Below are 21295 nucleotides of genomic sequence, written 5' to 3' on the forward strand. Positions count from 1 at the left end.
TTTGCTTTGTTACAGCTATTTCATAAAGTCAGTAATCGATTTTCAGGCTCCTTAACGTCGTGTATCTGGCAAAATATGATGATCAATTCTTTATATCTCAAACAGTTCCAGTATTGTAATGCGTACATGTACATGAAAGCGTGATAGAAAACGTAAAATTATTAAAAGTGACATTGTCCTAGAAGATAGGACTTAACATGTGACATGTGACACACCTTCAAATGATGATATTCAACTGCACCAGGTTTCATGCCGTGATTTCCATTGACTCAAGATTTTTTTTATGGCTGGGCAGGGAGCTAATGTGTGATGAGAAACTAAAATACTGACCTGTGGCCTTACCACAGCACACCTTCTGGTGACGATGTTGCAGGTGTCAGATGAGCTCACTCACTGTACATATTTTATAAATCACACTGTTCCAATTTTGCATCATTAACATAAGAACTAAAGGTACCCTTTTATTAGCAAAGGATATTAGAGAGCTTGATGTAATTTATTCGAGATGTGTAATAAACTTCTATTAATGAGGTATACATATTTTAAAATTAATTCTTGGTATCAGTCTACTTGAAAGTTCCAGAAAACAGATAACACTGAGAGCTGTGACCTTGACTTTGAAGATAGAACCTCGAAAAAGTGAATTCCTACATGCATTTTAATGATCATAAACAAGTATGCAAAATTTCATCTAACTTATAAGCGGCTTTAGAGTTATAGACCGGAAAAGAAATCGTGATGGAAAACATAAAACATTTACCGGTGACCTTGACTCTGAATTTAACATACATGATGTTGCAGGTGGTACACCTTGTAGTGATATGAAAGTAGACAATGTATGATCCCCTTTACTCAAATGGCTTTAAAGTTATAAAGCGGAAATAAAAGTGTGATTGAAAATAAAGAAAATGTTGAACAGTGATCTTGACCCAATGAAGACAGCATCCCCAATGTGTTACACAACACACCTGCTCATGATGATCTATAAGTGCACAAAGTTTCATCCCATGATCTCAAAAGGGCTCTAAACATACAGAGCAGAAAGAAAAGTGCAAAATGAAAATTCAGATACTATGATGTAGACTTGACCCTGAAGATAGCTCCACCTATGTAGAACATGACACACTTTGAATCTTCTAGTAATAATGTATCAGTATATAAAGACTTAGACTTATTTAAGGTTGTAGACCTTGTTGTTGGTATATATGATCAAACTGATGGTAATGCTCTAAAAGTTTACCAAATTGCATCTCTTGATCTCAAATTATTTTAAGGTTGTAGACCTTGTTGTTGGTATATATGACCAAACTGATGGTAATACTCTAAAAGTTTACCAAATTGCATCTCTTGATCTCAAATTATTTTAAGGTTGTAGACCTTGTTGTTGGTATATATGACCAAACTGATGATAATACTATAAAAGTTTACCAAATTGCATCTCTTGATCTCAAATTATTTTAAGGTTGTAGACCTTGTTGTTGGTATATATGACCAAACTGATGGTAATACTCTAAAAGTTTACCAAATTGCATCTCTTGATCTCAAATTATTTTAAGGTTGTAGACCTTGTTGGTATATATGATCAAACTGATGGTAATACTCTAAAAGTTTACCAAATTGCATCTCTTGATCTCAAATTATTTTAAGGTTGTAGACCTTGTTGTTGGTATATATGACCAAACTGATGGTAATACTATAAAAGTTTACCAAATTGCATCTCTTGATCTCAAATTATTTTAAGGTTGTAGACCTTGTTGTTGGTATATATGACCAAACTGATGGTAATACTCTAAAAGTTTACCAAATTGCATCTCTTGATCTCAAATGATTTTAAGGTTGTAGACCTTGTTGTTGGTATATATGACCAAACTGATGGTAATACTCTAAAAGTTTACCAAATTGCATCTCTTGATCTCAAATTATTTTAAGGTTGTAGACCTTGTTGGTATATATGATCAAACTGATGGTAATACTCTAAAAGTTTACCAAATTGCATCTCTTGATCTCAAATTATTTTAAGGTTGTAGACCTTGTTGTTGGTATATATGACCAAACTGATGATAATACTATAAAAGTTTACCAAATTGCATCTCTTGATCTCAAATTATTTTAAGGTTGTAGACCTTGTTGTTGGTATATATGACCAAACTGATGGTAATACTCTAAAAGTTTACCAAATTGCATCTCTTGATCTCAAATTATTTTAAGGTTGTAGACCTTGTTGGTATATATGACCAAACTGATGGTAATACTCTAAAAGTTTACCAAATTGCATCTCTTGATCTCAAATCTCAAATGATTTTAAGGTTGTAGACCTTGTTGTTGGTATATATGACCAAACTGATGATAATACTATAAAAGTTTACCAAATTGCATCTCTTGATCTTAAATTATTTTAAGGTTGTAGACCTTGTTGTTGGTATGACCAAACTGATGATAATACTATAAAAGTTTACCAAATTGCATCTCTTGATCTCAAATTATTTTAAGGTTGTAGACCTTGTTGTTGGTATGACCAAACTGATGATAATACTACACAGAAAACTTGCAACATAGAGGCAGAGACCTTGAGCTTCAAGACAGGATCCCAATGGCGTACATTATGTATCTTTTGAGATGATGATGTGAAAATTAACAAAATTTTGTTCCTTGATATCAAACAGCTTGAAAGTTACAGAGTGGAAACAAAAGTGTGATGAATGAATGGACAAAAATACAAATGCTAAGTGCCCTGCTTTGCATTAGAAAGCAGGGGACACTAAGATGATGGGCCCTGTTTTGTTATGTGATAGGATGAAAGATGTAAACCATTTCAGAAAAAAGATGTACAAAAAATAGTTACAAAGAAGATACACATCTATGATACCATTATATTTGCTATATGTTTATTTTAAGTGACTCGGTTACAGAAAGATCTAAATACACGAAGTAAAACTTTCCTTTTGCAAAATCATACATTTTACCTAGGAATTAAATATCAATATCTTTCTAAACTCAAAAGAAAATTACAGCTGTAGATAAACATTTATCTGGCAAAGCAGCAGCATTTTTCTCTTGTTTCAAAATATTATGTGATATAATCAAGATTTTCAAAATACATGTACATCGTTGCACTTTATTCATATTTTGAGCATGAAAAATTAAATTGTATCTGTTTAAACACTACATCATTTGTAAAAACATATGTACTTCACGGGTAAACTTGATACTTTTTTCCAGACAGATTATGTTAATAATTACCTCAGTAAAATATCATTGTCCAAATTGGACATTTCTTGTAATTTATTTCTTGTGGAAGCATCCATTTCTTCAGAACTTGTTCTCAGATTCTCAATTTCTTGCTGAAGGGTGAATACCTTTTGATGAAAAACACAGCATTCAAAATATGTAATCCTACTACTTAACCCAAACATGAATCTTAGATAAACTCTATGTAAGATCACAGTCTGCTTCCCTTCCCGTATAGTCCAAGAGATGCAGACAGATGGGATTTAAACACAATAGTGGGATAAATAAATTATTGATTGGTAATGGTGCAGATTGTTTAGACTTAAGAGAAATCATATAATATGTAAGGTAAGTTTATAGTAACATTTGCATGAAGTGTTTAAAATTATATTTTTTTCATGTTAATTCATTTTATTGATTTATTGTTGCTATAACCCACCCCATCTACCCCTCTCCACCCTACCCCACCATGCTTCAATGTATGCCCGACTGTATAACAGTTGTTTTTTTCCATTACAATTTCATTTACATACAACCCAACCAATTAAGTGGGAAGCATGAACTGGTGCACATTTAAATATTATTCAGGCTAGGTTGTTGTAAGTTAGTTCCTTGATTCAGCCAGTCTCTTGTGCCATCCATACCGATTAGGACCAAACATTGCTTGAAACTGGGACACCCGGCAAGAACTGTCAATCAAAAGACTATGCACCCCAGGATTTTTGGGCTAAAGGAAAGCATTAGCATCAGTCTGAGAGTTAATGTGAAGGTGACTACATGTTTTTTGTTTTTCAGTTAGTAATTTCATTTCTCATTTTTCACCTTCTAGATGTTTTAATATATTTTCTTTACGGTCTTTTATATACATTTGATTGTTGTTTCATCTAGCACAACACTTGAGGGCTAATGTATAAATTGTAATAGTCTGTTTGCCAGGTTCGTTTCACAATTTACTGCTTCGCCTTTTGACTTATTTTTCAGGTCTAGAGGGTGCTCAGATACAACAGCCACCATCTTGAGGTTACTCAAAGAGGAAAAGCAGTGTCTATATGAATGTCAGACAGAAAAGGCGATGCCATGATGGGTCTTAGGCCAAACCAAAATATATAGATCTATTTTACCCATCGTGAAATTGCATATCTGAATTACTTTGGTTTAGGAGGGTTATCTGCCCCTGGACTAAATATCCACCCATCAGCATTCACTTGTACGCATATATCATAGCACTGGTTAGAGACACTGTTTGTCATTCTGATGAATTGGAATGTACCTTAGCTTTTCATGTTTGATATGTTTCCAGATCTCTGCTTTGAGAACTGCATTTGTATTCACTCAAGGAGCAAACTAGTAAATATATTCAAGGTATATTTGAGTTGAATTACATCACTGGCTTCATTTTAGAGAAAATGTGGGTATCTCTGTTTTCGCATGCTGTAACCACTATGTTTATATCATTAACTTTAGTGTACTTTATTTAATACAATTCGTTAAAGACACATCTTGTCAGAATGAACATACCTTAAGATCAATACAATCCTTTCTCTTCATATGATATGACAAGACTACAAGGACCAGGAAACTAGCTGCAAGGTCCGTGTGTTGTGATAGTTTCAGACTTTCCTCTGTGTCATGTCATACATTTAGCCAACAGAGAAATCTCCAGTATACATAATCTCCAGTCAAATATGTTTTGTAGACATGCAAATAGTTTGTTAAGTGTTTGTTGATTTTGGCAAACAGAAATATGCAACCGACACAATTGTATCCTGCACTGAGAATGACATGTTTTTTTCTGTTTGCGTAATCTTCTTGCAAACATGCTTTAATAATCTTTCTATCATCCATTTGTAAGTGAACGAGTTCTGCAATGTATGGTGCCTGACCCTGACTTTATCATCTAACGTGCAACAGGACTGCTTCTCAATTAGATGTTTCTGTGTATTGCTGCACCAACTTGTCATTTGATAGCAGTCGTCATTTGGCAAAATCAATCCTGCTTCTCGACTTGCTGTCTTCTGTTTTTTTTGCAACAACCCATACAAAATCTATATGCTTGTGAAAGGACATTTAGGAAGGTGTAATTAGTTCTATGTTCCTACCAAACTCTTGAGTCATGCACCTGATTAAGGGCAATAACTTTAATTAAATAGGGAAGCATGACAAGAACAACCAATCACAAGAATGTGTAGCTTAGGTTCTTTAGGAAAACATTAGCATCAACATAAGCATTGCATGGAAGTGACCCGAATTGTTTTTCTTTTGCGTGCCTCCATCCCACGACCTGCTATATCTTGTTTACACTTATAAAATAATAATTGTACTGACTGATTACTTTGAAAATGGCCTCTAATTTATCCTCTGATGATACTGTTTTTTATTACATTATATGCAGCATATCAGACATAACACTTTCGGCAATTACACTGGTCAACAGTGAAATCATTACTGACTTGAAAAGGCCCTAATCTGTAGTATTTTGGTGTGCCGAACACGAATATAACCGTGAAAAATTTGTATTGGCTCTCGTTTTGAAGATATTCATATACCTCATTTTCTATGTTTCACTGTGTAAATTTCTCCAGTAGGACTGCAGCAACATCCGGAATAATGATGTAACATTGCATAATACCATCATGCTCACATCATCCACAGTTGATTGCATCATTTTCTGATGCAGTGCAATACTAATGCCATGCGGCTGCTGAAGTAAGTTGACGTCAGCAGTGTACTATACATGTGTAGGCCTATTATACTAATGCCAGGCGGCTGCTGAAGCTGACGTAAGCAGTGTACTATATAAAGCCCAATCAGATAGGTTCAGCATTTAAAATATTTTAGACGTTGTGCGAGACAGTTCAAGCTACTGTTACATAAAACTTATTATTTTATCCATTTACGTACAATAAAGAACAGTAATGCCTCGAAAGTGTGTTAATACCGCGGACAATTTTTGCTATATTTGTGGGGAAGTGACATTTGCCAACCAGAAGAAAAGTATCAATTCTCAAGTGAAGAAGGCATATCATCTTTACTTCGGATGCAAGGTTGGTGACCAAGACAAGCCTTGGGCTCCGCATATATGCTGTGCTACATGTACAACACTGCTTTCACAGTGGTTGAATTGCAAAAGGTCATCAATGCCGTTTGCAGTCCCAATGGTGTGGAGAGAGCCAAGCAACCACCTAAATGACTGTTACTTCTGCTTGGTTCCTCCTCTTTCCAGTGGAATAACGAAGCGAAAGAAGTCGAGAATAGTCTACCCAAACATTCCGTCTGCATTGAGACCAGTTCCACATGGTGAGGGACTTCCTATTCCAGAACCTCCAGCAGAATATTCTCTTGATTCATCTGACGAAGACAAAGGTGAGTCGACCTGTTCTTCTCCTGGTCCATCAGCATGCAGTGATCCAGATTTTCACTGTGGTGCATCATCAACCCCACACAGAATAACACAGGAAGAACTAAATGACCTGATTCGTGATTTGGACTTATCAAAGAACAAGGCAGAATTGCTAGGATCAAGACTCCAACAATGGAATCTTCTAGAAGAAGATGTCACAATTACTGCATATCGAAAGCGCCACCAGCAATTGGAGCCTTTCTTCAGAAAGGAAAGTAATCTGATATTCTGTTCCGATATTGAGGGCCTCATGAATGCTTTAAAAATCACTCATGACCCACAAGAATGGAGACTATTTGTGGACTCTTCGAAACTGAGTCTCAAGGCTGTGCTTTTGCACAATGGAAACATTCTTCCATCTATTCCAGTAGTGTATGCTGTCCACATGAAAGAGACATACGATAACTTAAGGCAGCTACTGAATTCCATTGAGTATAACAAGTGCAGCTGGCACCTCTGTGGTGATTTGAAGGTAGTTGCCCTTTTAATGGGACTGCAGCAAGGATATACAAAATACATGTGTTTCTTATGCGAGTGGGATAGCCGAGCAAGGGAAATGCACTACATGAAGAAGGAATGGACTCACAGGCAGAATGTAGCCATTGGAGAGAAGAATATCCAACACCCAGCTCTGGTTGAGGCTCAGAAAATCTTGCTACCACCCCTTCACATCAAACTAGGTTTGATGAAGAACTTCGTGAAAGCCATTGACCGGACTTTGCCAGCATTCCGATACCTGCATGAAAAATTCCCTCGACTCAGCGAAGCAAAGATTAAAGAGGGAGTTTTTGTGGGTCCTCAGATTCGAGAGCTTTTCAAAGATGACCGGTTCAACAACTTGCTGGAAGGTGACGTGAAACAAGCATGGAATGCTTTTCGCCTAGTTTCTACAAACTTCCTCGGAAATGTTAGGGCAGAAAACTATAAGGAACTAGTAGAAGACATGTTGATGAAGTATAAGAAACTTGGCTGCAATATGTCTCTAAAGATTCACTTCCTTCATTCCCATTTGGATTTCTTTCCTAGCAACTGTGGTATTGTTAGTGATGAACACGGCGAACGTTTTCATCAAGATATCGCAACAATGGAACAAAGATACCAGGGAAAATGGTCCACTACAATGCTGGCTGACTACTGCTGGACACTCCTCAGAGATGCTCCCGAACAGCTGTACAAGAGACAGGCGAAAAAATCTAAGATGTAGTCAATGACTTGATTTTTTATAGGTAGGCTATTACAGTTGACCTTTTACTATTGGAATGCATTTCGTTATGTAAACATTAATTTCTTGCAGATTACAAAAAAACTAGAGCCAATTTTGCAATTTGACTGTCATATTCGTGTTCAGCACATAAAAATTGATAAGAATTGACTAATTTTATTTCAGTAACATGACTTTTGTAAAAATTTGTTGTCCAGTGTTATTCAAGAGGAACTAAAGACAAAGAGTTTTGTACCAGTGAGGAAACAGTTAAAAACAAGTTTCTAATTAATGACAGAAAAAATAACAAATGTATTTGGTTAACCTGTTCATAGCTTTTCTTCAAAGATTCAACTTCCTGTTGAAGCTCCAAGGTTATTCCTTCCACTAAGTTCCTGTACTTGTCAACTTCTGCTCTCAGTTCCTATGATGAATAAAAGAAATTGCCAATTCTGCATAATATATGCAGGTAGTTGTGTACTGTCGGAAAGTCTTGGTTCCATATACTGATTATCTAAGATGCGCTTTAAGTTACATACAGTTGATTTTACCTCTTAGCTCACTAGGACACATTTCTTTACAGGAATAATCATTTCTACGATTAAACTAATGGACAAGAATATAATTTCCATTATTGCTGCCAACGATACATTCATCTTGTTTATATGTGATTTTTTAGCATATGAAAAGAATGAAATTAGAACAATAAAGCAACTCTAGCCATATAATTTCAAATGTAGAGTTCATCCATTCAATAAAAGAATAAGAGAAATACATTTTAAGTATATCAGATAATTCACAAATTCATTCAATAGCCTTCTTGTTAAGCTTTACAATAAGTTAAACCATCTTGGATTTGTTTAGAATCACATTGTATATATGATTCGCATAGTTGGAAATGATGTTTAAGATGAGAATAGCACAATGGTGAAATATAACCAGGCTCTAAAACTCCTTTCAATTTGTGAAAATGCTGCACATGACAACGTCCCATGTCCAATGTGAGTAATCAGTAAAAGTAAAATATAAATGGCACGGGGTGGGGTGATTTTTTTTTTTAAAATTATGTGGAAATATTGCTACAGAGAAGTGTATGTTGGTAGTCATGTACACTGAGAAATTCACAATTTTAAAAAAGTTTTGCAATGGCTATATCAATTATAATGTGTACAAAGTTTGAGATTTTTACTTTTTGTTAATGAAATATACATAACAAATAAAGCAAAATAATATTTGCACCAGAAAATTGTGCCAAAATTTCAAGCAAACTTTTATGAATAATTTTTAACACTAGTTTAAAAAAATGTCACCACAGACCAATCCTACACTAAAATCTCAAATAATCAAGTTCCTTTATAAATAAAAGAAATACTCCATTTTCTCACAACTGGCAATTTGACTTGAACTTTACAGACAAAACTTTATCACATAGCGTATAAAAAGATCTGAAGCTTGAAGTATGGAAAACAGAGGAGTAACAGCCCAATATATATCAGTAATAAAATAAGCAGAAAAAGATAATACAAGATAAAGAACCAAACCATCAAATTAAACAAACAATGCAGATCAAAAATGATTACCGTTTTCTCATTTTCTGTGTCATCAACAAGTTTCTCAATATTTTCTGACTGCATTTTTGTGACTGTTAACACTTTGTTTATACTTTCACTGTATTTTGACAACTTTTCGTTTATTGTTTCCACATGCATCTGACGCTCATTATCCACCCTTGCCAGGCTTGAAAAAAAGAAAACGGGTGGTCAATAAATAAAAAAATATGGTAAAAAAAGACAATGGCCAGATTGGTAGTGGCAGACCTTTTTTATATTCTAAAATCATTGAACCTCTGAAAATGCATAGTATGTTTCAGGGTTACTAATATGAGAATAATATGATGTATCAGGGCTAGTAATATGAGAGTAATATGATGTATCAGGGTTATAATATGAAAGTAATATGATGTATCAGGGTTATAATATGAGAATAATATGATGTTTCAGGGATAATAATATGATGTATCAGGGTTACTAATATGAGAATAATATGTATCAGGGTTACTAATCTGAGAGTTTATGATGTATCAGGGTTACTAATATGAGAGTAATATGATGTTTCAGGGATAATAATATAATGTATCAGGGTTACTAATATGAGAATAATATGATGAATCAGGGCTAGTAATATGAGGAATATGATGTATCAGGGTTATAATATGAGAGTAATATTATGTATCAGGGTTATAATATGAGAATAATATGATGTATCATTGATAATAATATGATACATCAGGGTTACTAATATGAGAATTTATGATGTGTCAGGGCTAGTAATATGAGAGTAATATGATGTTACAGGGACAATAATAATATGAGAATAATATGATGTATCAGGGCTATAATATGAGAGTAATATTATGTATCAGGGTTATAATATGATGTATCAGGGTTACTAATATGAGAATTATATGATGTATCAGGGCTATTACTATGAGAATATGTTGCTTATTGCAGGTAACAAATTTAAACAGAAGACTTCTATCAAAGAGATTTAGGACATATATTTACTTTCATAGTTATTAAACATTTTGTTTCTCGCTTGTATATTGCATTGTACAATAGTAGATGTGCATTTTATATTCTGGGTTTGAATTAAATGTCAGCATGAAATGGAAGAAATATGAGAAAACCTTGTGATGTTTTTCAGAAATACAGTTTAAATGAGCACTGGTGCTCCTTAAACAGTTATAATGTGAATTATTTACCCCAGTCTTACCTGCTAGAAAGAGTCTAAATTAGAACTGATGAGCAAAGTAACCTAATTATTCCCATTTCCAGCAATATAGACCTAAAGATCAGTTTTTCAAAACTGCATTAAAAAGTTGTTTTATAAAAGTTATGAATATTTTGATAACTTGTTTTGATAGGTTAAATAAAATTTTTTTTTTTTTATACTTCAACAAGATTCAAACTCAAAACCTATGACACATCATCCATTTACTCAATCCATTTAGCTAATCAGAACAAAAAAATCCAGCATAGAAAATCTAACAAATAATCATGTAAGTGTTATGAATTTAAAAGTGAATCAATATTACTTTTTGTAAAAAGTAACCTTCATGCATACAGCATAGTTAATTAAATATAACAAATATTTTAGGAGCAGATGCAGGTGCTCTAGGTCAAATATTGTTTTAAAGGTGGGAGAAAAGCTTCAATCTCACCTTGTTTTTGCCAATTCTGATTTATGCAAAATATTTTACGCCTTTGTCTTCTCAAAATTAAACTTTTGGGTTCAGAAATGGTTTTTGTTGGGACAAACAACAATTAAGTTGGCCTCGTCCTTTGTCCAAGAATGTACATGATCAGACTTTCATGTGTAATGATAGAGAAACGACGATTTACATTGCTCGGAATATAATGTATACAGAATTTATACAGCCCTAGAGAGTTGTTTCTCAAGGGCTTTTCCAAGAGTTTTCAAAGACTTCCATTATTTTGTAACCACTATTTTTCCACATGGAAATTGAACTTACTCAATATATTGCATTCTTTGTCACTGCATGTTAAATTGGTACAAAAGCAGGAGAAAGACACATATCTAATTACCACGCTACTAAACCAAACGGCGCTGATCCATCTGGTAAATAGCCATGCCATGTGTCATCTGATTCAGTTTAAATGTTTTATATTACCTAAGATAAATTAAAGGAGATTTGGGGAAAATTGAAGAAGTTTGTCAAGAAATTAAACGACTTTTTAAGAACAAAACCAGCTTAAAATTCTAAGAGTTTTTAAGGCAACCCTTCAAATTCAATGCATTTTCAAGGTTGCAAGAATCACGGTATTGTTAGCTTGTTATGAGATAATAAATATTGGATACGAGGTGAATGGCGAGCCAAGCTAAAATCCGTGATAAGCTTACTCTCACAAGAAATCAAAGAAAATAATCGCATAATATTGGCAGAGTTTCATATTTTTTGGGAAAGATGTTCTGGGACAGATTTACAATTATATCAAATATGAGAGAGAGAGATAGAGAGAGAGAGAGAGAGAGAGGAAGAGTAATATCTAAGTAAATTTGAGAGTTAAGATAACCATTAATTGCAATTAGGGATGACAGTAAACTCAGTATAAAGTAGCATAAAATAGCTTGGTGAGAAAATGCAGGTGGAAAAATATTTTATGGGGTTCATAATTCATGCACAGTTAGAAATATGTATCGAAATTTAGCATACCTATTTTGTAGTAGCTCAAATAACTTTTTAATATCCTCCTTACATGCCTCAATCTCTTCATCTCTTTGTTTACATTCGTAACAAAGCTGGTCAAATGCATCTCGAAGGATATACTCCTGTGGAGATAAACAATCCAACATTAAACACAAAATGAGTGATCGATACAAACTCTGACTGAAAGGGTGGGCACCCCCACCATCCTTCAGATATATATATATATATATATATATATATATATATATATATATATATATATATATATATATATATATATATATACACACACGCACAACATGAATGTGTGCGTGTATGTACATTGCAAAAGTGAAAAGTTCTCACAGATAATTACAAGTACATCGTTGCATACATACACTTAAAATCTTAGATTTTAAACATATTCAGGATATTTACATAAATCAGGGTGCATTATAATAAGTAAATTTATTTCTTTCGAAAATAAAGCTTTTAGTTGTCCATTCAACAGGGATGATCTTGCCAATATGGTGCAGTTGGTGGGTAAAGTTTTGCTGTCGTGACAAAATAATGGCCATGACTCGGTAGGATTCCATCAGAAAACAGTTAAAATCATGCTTGACCCAGATCTTCACGTACTGCTTCATACCAAATTTAGTTTCAATCGATGAAGTAATTCATTGGGTTATTGAGCGGCAATAACACATGTAATTCAAGAACTATCCAAAGTACTAAAATGAGGTTAACTTGCTTTGGTCTTTTCACAATGCTCTTGAATGTTTATGAAATTCATTTTTTTCTGCTGACCAATACCTTTTTGTTCTTGTTGATCCTTCGAGTTTGAAGATGAGCATGACATCACAAACTGGTTTTGCTTTTGTGAGGACACAAGTGGCTGAAAATGCTAATTTGTGCTCTGAACTGTTTGTGGCACATTGCACAGGAGATACAGTTTTAAATTTCTTGATCAACTGATGACGTGCTGCAATTCCGAGCTTCCAAGATTTACACTGCTCGCACTTCTTCACTGCTCCTGCAATTCTCTTAAGCTATGGGTGTTGCTGCACTGTGCAGAAAGATCATGTGCAAGATCTTATAAAGGCTCAGGGTAAATATTAAAGTGTTTCAAGGATGAGTTTAGGTAGTCATTGAAGCATTTTGTATGACCTACCTGAGATTGCTTTCACTTGTTCAGCTGATCGTAGAAGATCTTTTGATCTCATCTGCGATTTCATCAGCAGAGTGTGGATGCTCGGAATGCATGCTGTTGTGAGAACCTCTGTGTCTGGAACCTTTGCCAGCCATCATATTCTCATCTATTTCCTGAGGCATCCCATGGAAAAATAATCCATATTCTTGGGAGAACGTTAATGCATCATTCTGATTTTGAATGCACACAGTGTGGCTCAGTGACACAATGATGTTTTAGACCTTAAGGTTTGTTTTAAGACTGATGCATCTGCATCTCCACACAATTTCACATAGTCTATTGAAGGCCACAGATGCTTTGGTAATTCTGGCGTTTGTTTTGCCTTCGATGTGGACTGCATATGGCAGTGTACTGCCGAGGTAAGTGAACTTGTTCAATGCCTGAAGTGATTGGCCATGATGTACTCTGAAGGTAGACTATATGTAAGGTTTTCCTGGTGCAGGTGATTGCATAACCTTTGCCTTATTGATGGAAACACTAAAATTGTTACAAGCTGAAATGAAATCATACATACTCCATTCCATATTAGACATAGATTTGCAAACCAGGACACAATCATTAGCAAACAGGAAGTCACGAACAGTTGCTTTCTGTACCTTTGTCTTTGCCCGTAGTCTTCTGTGATTGAAAAGCATACCATCAGTCTGGTATCTGATGTCAATCTCATAGAAGGCATCTGTAAGCATGGCAGAGAACATCATATTGAACATCTCTGGGGCCAACACGCAATCTTAGTTGACTTCATTGGTGACTCTGAATGGTTTAGATTACTTAATGTTGTCCATGACAGGAGCTAGTATCCCATCACGGAGTTGTCGAAGTGCTACGATAAATTTCTTTAGGCAACCAAATATTTGCCAGGAGTTCCAGAGGTCCCTATGACTGATTGTGACAAAAGTTTTTGTCAGGTCAATGAAATTCGTGTCTAAGATGGAATTCTATTCCTGGTATTTCTCAAGGAGATTACCAATTGTAACATCATGTCTGTGTTTCCGTATCCATTCCTGAAGTCACACTGAGTATCAGGCCAGAGCCCTTGATAGGTGCAGTGCCCATGGCAATTTATTCTGGCCAGGATTGTGCCAGCTACTGACAGCAAGGAGATGTCTGATGGTTTTCAAGGGACTTTCTGTTGCCTTTCTGTTTGTACAAGTTGATGATGGATGCATCTTTGCACCCCTGGAATACAGATCCTTGAATTCATATTGACTATAAGAGTCCAGTCAGTTTCTGAGCCATGCGTGAGCCTTCAAGTTCTGTTGATACAGCATCTGCTCTGCGTGCTTCTCAGTTTTTAAGTCAGTGTTGTGGGGTCACCTAGGGATACGTTGGTGTCCACATGGGGCAGTCGCTATGGTGCCTCTTCACTGATAGATGCCTGGTGATTGAGGATGATGTAGAAGTGTTCTGCCCATCTTTGCAGTATCTTTTCTTGTGAGGGAATATCGGGTAGTGTGATGCCGGCAGAACTCACTACTGGAAATATTCCTGATGACCGTGGCCATAGATTGTCAATGAAATGCCAGTGCTATTTAGAGTGCAGGTGCATCCAAGAGTCCCAGCTGTGGTTTGGCAGGCAAAAGACTGTTTTTGATTAAGACATCAAGTTCAGCACATTTCCTCAGTTACAGGAGTTTGTTAAAGTTACCAAAGTCATTTTTTGCGGATGACACCTGATCATGTCTAGTAATCTGCACAAGCCCTAGCAATGAAGTCAATTAGGATGATGAGTTTGGTGGGTGCATAGACCCTGATTATAGCAAATTGTCATTTTTACAGTCTCATGAAGTTCCATTTGCATTAGTCTGTCATTTACACTATAATGTGAGATTTGTGAGCTTTTTGTCTAGCTGTGCTTTGATGGCAAACCCATCACCAGCTTCATGTTGCTCTTCATTATTTCTGCTAATTAGAAGGTATCCAGTTCATACTTCAGTGAGCTGTCCTTCCTGAACTAGGCAAATTTCATTCAGGGCCTCCATCTGTATGTTGGGTCTAGTCCATTTTCTATCAACTAGAACTGTTCTTCTCTCTTGCATATCTGCTGGTGTTTTGTCTTTAGTGTGCGCACTTCCTAGGCACCAATGATCAGTGGCATCATCATGAAATCCCTATTAGCCACGGTATATGGACCAGGGTTATGGTAAATCAGGCAATGCTTAGGACCCTTTTCTAGTCCCTTCCTCATTTTACGAATGTAAGCAGCATGATCTTAAATATGGCTGCTGTCACCAGTGAATTGCAGAGTTCCAGAACTGCTTTGGTGCAGTGAAAAGATATCCTATTTACCTGAGCCTCCTGTGTACAAGTCTCCAGCTATAGCTCCCAGTGTATAGGTAACTGCTGTTCTGTTGCTCGTCAATCAACACAGGATTTGAAGTTGTTTGATGGGGGGGCGGGCGAATCAAATAATGAGCTGCTAATGAAATTGAATTTAAGTCATTGAAAGTTGTGCAGACTCACTTGCTATCTTGTCCAGGCCTGTGTAAATCCACTGGCACCACAACAGTGAAACAGTCATGATGCAGAGGATGACCATGTCCTACTGCACCTGAGCAAATGCCCTGCATTGTCTAAAGTTGCTGTAACAATATACCTCTTTTTTGACATGAAGTCCATAAAAAACAAATCAATAGAAGGTTTGTCTGTCTAACAGTGTTGAAACAGCATAATTTTGTCTTAAAAATAGCAGTTGTAAAATAAAGTGGATGTGATAAAAGACAATAATTTTCTTTCACAACATGAACACCCATGCTTGCTTACAAGGTATGTTAGGAGTATGCATTTGATATGCATATTGAAAATATTGCAGTGTAAACTGTTAAATATTTATAGCTATGTTTACCTTGTTCATTCCTTCCTTTATTGTTTCTAATACAGGCTCCTCTGCATCACTCGGGCCCGGAGTTAGAGTTGAACTATCGGTTTCTTGATACTGAACCTGAAAAGATATCATTTGATGTTTATAACAATGTTATAAGTCTTTGATGACACCTTGGCACAAACATGACTATATGGTGCCATTTAAAACAAAGTAAAAGTGTGAAAATGTTTTAATGGATAGTCAAACCTACTTTGAAGACCACCAGTCTTAAACAATCATTTGTTTTCAATGTTGTGTAAACTTATCATTGCTGTAATTAAACTTTTCTGATGTTAGTTTTCTCACCTCTGAGAGTTGACTGTTTAAGACAGTTAAGAAATACATGATTTGGTGTCAGTAAGACAAGTTAAGCTTGGCATGATTATTCTATACATGATTTGGTGTCTATAAGAGAGGTTATGCTATGCATGATTTTGTTTCTATAGGCCAGGTTATAATATACAATGATTTGGTGTCTATAAGAGAGGTTATGCTATGCATGATTTTGTTTCTTTAAGTCAGGTCATTCTATACATGATTTGGTGTCTGTAAGAGAGGTTATGCTATGCATGATTTTGTTTCTATAGGTCAGGTAATACTATACAATGATTTGGTGTTTATAAGAGAGGTTATGCTATGCATGATTTTGTTTCTTGAAGTCAGGTCATTCTATACATGATTTGGTGTCTATAAGAGAGGTTATGCTATGCATGATTTTTTTCTTTAAGTCGGGTTATTTTATATATGATTTGGTGTCTATAAGAGAGGTTATGCTATGCATGATTTTGTTTCAAGATGTCAGGTCATTCTATATATGATTTGGTGTCTATAAGAGAGGTTATGCTATGCATGATTTTGTTTCTCTAAGTTGGGTTATTTTATATATGATTTGGTGTCTATAAGAGAGGTTATGCTATGCATGATTTTGTTTCTCTAAGTTGGGTTATTTTATATATGATTTGGTGTCTATAAGAGAGGTTATGCTATGCATGATTTTGTTTCATGATGTCAGGTCATTCTATATATGATTTGGTGTCTATAAGAGAGGTTATGCTATGCATGATTTTGTTTCTTTAAGTCAGGTTATTTTATATATGATTTGGTGTCTATAAGAGAGGTTATGCTATGCATGATTTTGTTTCTTGATGTCAGGTCATTCTATATATGATTTGGTGTCTATAAGAGAGGTTATGCTATGCATGATTTTGTTTCTTTAAGTCAGGTTATTTTATATATGATTTGGTGTCTATGAGAGGTTATGCTATGCATGATTTTGTTTCTTTAAGTCAGGTTATACTATATATGATTTGGTGTCTATGAGAGGTTATGCTATGCATGATTTTGTTTCTTTAAGTCAGGTTATATTGTACAATGATTTGGTGTCTATAAGAGAGGTTATGCTATGCATGATTTTGTTTCTTTAAGTCAGGTTATTCTATACATGATTTGGTGTCTATAAGAGAGGTTATGCTATGGATGATTTTGTTTCTATAACTCAGGTTATACTATACAATGATTTGGTGTCTATAAGAGAAGTTATGCTATGCATGATTTTGTTTCTTTAAGTTAGGTTATTTTATATATGATTTGGTGTCTATAAGAGAGGTAATGCTATGCATGATTTTGTTTCTTGAAGTCAGGTTATTCTATACATGATTTGGTGTCTATGAGAGGTTATGCTATGCATGATTTTGTTTCTTGATGTCAGGTCATTCTATTTATGATTTGGTGTCTATGAGAGGTTATGCTATGCATGATTTTGTTTCTTTAAGTCAGGTTATACTATACAATGATTTGGTGTCTATAAGAGAGGTTATGCTATGCATGATTTTGTTTCTTTAAGTCAGGTTATTCTATTCATGATTTGGTGTCTCTAAGAGAGGTTATACTATTCATGATTTGATGTTCAAGATACAGGCTATGTTATACTGTATAAGACACATATGTACTCTGAAGCTGAGATCTGGAGGGTTGTAATTAAGCTGAAGTGTATGAAACTAAAAGACGAAAACACAATACAAGAGTATGTATCTCGAAGATGTGATATGTGATGTAAATAAAATCATGACAAATGAAAGAAGTTTATAATTCTAGAAGGCGAGGCCTAAGATCTGATGTTTGATGTATGGAAAAAACATGAGGAATGAGACATTAAGTTTATGTATCCAGAAGACGAGACCAAATATCTAATAGTAGAGGTAAATAAAAAAAGGACAAATGATAATATGATACAAGTTTGATAATGAGACATTTCCTTATTTACTTATTTTTTTCAATACAGGAATAATTCAATCAAACAGAATAATAATTTGTTTCACATATTATCCATGAATAACAAATATACATGTATAGAATTACCCACCTGCTCCTGTAATTTCCTCAGAAAATCAACTTCATTCTTCAGTGCCTCAAGCATACACCTGTCTTCATTGGACTGTTAATGTTTGAACAAAGAAGCAATTCATTTATTTAGTTTGTAATTTGAACACAATACTAATTTAATTATATTAGAACATTTTTACCACAATCTCGCTCGATTACTGACTCGTACATAGATATACAAAAATGTCATATCCAATATTTGACACACATTTATCATGACAATCATCAACATTTATGGATTACATCATGGAATTATAGTTTTATTAAAAATATGATTAACAAAAGATGTTTGACAGACAAATTGTATAAACAAAAACATGCAACTTACCGACTGTTTCTCCATCTTTAATGCATCTACATCCTTTCTTAATGTATCAATGATGTCTTCATTTGGTGTAAGGGAGTAATCCTTTCTGCCCTCAAGATGCTGTTTCTCAATCTTTAATGCATCTACATCCTTTCTTAATGTATCAATGATGTCTTCATTTAGTGTAAGGGAGTAATCCTTTCTTCCCTCAAGAGACTGTATCTCCATCCTTAATGCATCTACATCCTTTCGTAATGTATCAATGATGTCTTCATTTAGTGTAAGGGAGTAATCCTTTCTTCCCTCAAGAGACTGTTTCTCCATCCTTAATGCATCTACATCCTTTCGTAATGTATCAATGATGTCTTCATTTGGTGTAAGGGAGTAATCCTTTCTGCCCTCAAGATGCTGTTTCTCCATCTTTAATGCATCTACATCCTTTCGTAATGTATCAATGATGTCTTCATTTAGTGTAAGGGAGTAATCCTTTCTTCCCTCAAGAGACTGTATCTCCATCCTTAATGCATCTACATCCTTTTGTAATGTATCAACGATGTCTTCATTTGGTGTAAGGGAGTAATCCTTTCTTCCTTCAAGAGACTGTTTCTCCATCTTTAATGCATCTACATCCTTTCTTAATGTGTCAATGATGTCTTCATTTGGTGTAAGGGAGTAATCCTTTCTTCCCTCAAGAGACTGTATCTCCATCCTTAATGCATCTACATCCTTTCTTAATGTATCAGTGATGTCTTCATTTGGTATGAAGGAATATTTTCTTCCTTCAAGAGACTGTTTCTCCATCTTTAATTCATCTACATCCTTTCGTAATGTATCAATGACGTCTTCTTTTAGTGTAAGGGAGTAATCCTTTCTTCCCTCAAGAGACTGTATCTCCATCCTTAATGCATCTACATCCTTTCGTAATGTATCAATGATGTCTTCATTTGGTGTAAGGGAGTAATCCTTTCTGCCCTCAAGATGCTGTTTCTCCATCTTTAATACATCTACATCCTTTCGTAATGTATCAATGATGTCTTCATTTAGTGTAAGGGAGTAATCCTTTCTTCCCTCAAGAGACTGTATCTCCATCCTTAATGCATCTACATCCTTTCTTAATGTATCAATGATGTCTTCATTTGGTGTAAGGGAGTAATCCTTTCTGCCCTCAAGAGACTGTTTTTCCATCTTTAATGTATCTACATCCTTTCGTAATGTATCAATAATGTCTTCATTTAGTGTAAGGGAGTAATCCTTTCTTCCCTCAAGATGTTGTTTCTCCATCTTTAATGGATCTACATCCTTTCGTAATGTATCAATGATGTCTTCATTTAGTGTAAGGGAGTAATCCTTTCTTCTCTCAAGAGACTGTAACTCCATCCTTAATGCATCTACATCTTTTCGTAATGTATCAATGATGTCTTCATTTAGTGTAAGGGAGTAATCCTTTCTTCCCTCAAGAGACTGTATCTCCATCCTTATTGCATCTACATCCTTTTGTAATGTATCATTGTTGTCTTCATTTTGTGTAAGGGAATAATCCTTTCTTCCCTCAAGATGCTGTTTCAGCTGCAAACAGATAATACAGTGAAGTGTAGTATTTATTTTATGTATCATATGACGGTGGCGTATGTATGACTTAGAATCATCCCCTTGGATATAATAATAATGAATTAAAGAATCATGCATGACTAAACATGACAGTAACCAGATGTCTTCTTCTCGACACAGATGTTTTGAAGAAAAAAAAAAGACACATGCCATAAAACAATAGACAGCAAACATAGAAAAGAGAGGATATTAAAATAAACATAAAAGATCAATTCGAATCTTAATGATACAAATATGTTTAACAAAAATCAAGATATAAAATATATATATTGCTGAAATTATGAAGATGGAAATTAAGGAACAGTTCAATCAAAACTGATAAAAATTACAATATTAAAAAAGAAAATACACATGCTTTTTTAAACTAAATATTGTGATGGTAACCCATTTAGTTACCTTTTCTTGATCTCTTTTTAGTCCATCCATTTCTTTTCTTATCACACCTATGTATGTTCCATCAAGTTGTCTTCGAGTTTCTTGTTCTTCGTTCACGATGAAAATCTAAAAGGCAAATTGAGCTACGGGTACAAGTCATCAGTTATGTTATAAGGCAAAATTCATGGCACCATAATGTAGTGTCCAAGGTCAAACCTTAACCGTAGACTGCTTCCCATGCTAATCTTTATTTTCTGTGTCTGTGATCTTGATTAATAGGTCAAAGACATGAGCAGGTATCTTACACAAAGGGTCGTCTTTACTTCAAAATAAAGAGTTAATGAAACATAAGCAAATGAGAAACGTAAATTAATCCCTCAAGAAGCATATCTTCTTTGTCTGTGTACTTGACCTTAAAATTTCAGGGGCTCAGCGTAGGTAACAAAACATTTATTCTCTGCTAATAATAATACATCACAAGTATGAAACAAATCATATAAATGATAAAGGAAAG

At 34.8% G+C, this 21295-nt stretch overlaps 1 protein-coding gene across 6 annotated transcripts in view; it reads right to left on the minus strand.

Moving 5' to 3' along the window:
• Positions 1 to 21295, minus strand: part of LOC149778480 (uncharacterized) — a 119961-nt gene that overhangs the window by 13664 nt on the left and 85002 nt on the right. For 5 of the 6 annotated variants that reach the window (XM_089939348.1, XM_089939350.1, XM_089939349.1 and 2 more), the window contains 8 exons: positions 20803 to 20907; positions 18820 to 20364; positions 18472 to 18546; positions 16092 to 16187; positions 12064 to 12179; positions 9410 to 9566; positions 8155 to 8253; positions 3241 to 3356 (listed from right to left, as the gene is read on the minus strand). In XM_089939348.1, coding sequence (XP_089795474.1) covers positions 3241 to 3356; positions 8155 to 8253; positions 9410 to 9566; positions 12064 to 12179; positions 16092 to 16187; positions 18472 to 18546; positions 18820 to 20364; positions 20803 to 20907 — 2309 coding nt within the window. The remainder of the gene's footprint in view (positions 1 to 3240; positions 3357 to 8154; positions 8254 to 9409; positions 9567 to 12063; positions 12180 to 16091; positions 16188 to 18471; positions 18547 to 18819; positions 20365 to 20802; positions 20908 to 21295) is intronic. The other variant, XM_089939347.1, reaches the window with a different exon arrangement.

This window comes from Sinohyriopsis cumingii, chromosome 17 (genome assembly GCF_028554795.1).
Source record: "Sinohyriopsis cumingii isolate HCF-2022 chromosome 17, ASM2855479v2, whole genome shotgun sequence".
NCBI classification, from domain to species: domain Eukaryota; kingdom Metazoa; phylum Mollusca; class Bivalvia; order Unionida; family Unionidae; genus Sinohyriopsis; species Sinohyriopsis cumingii.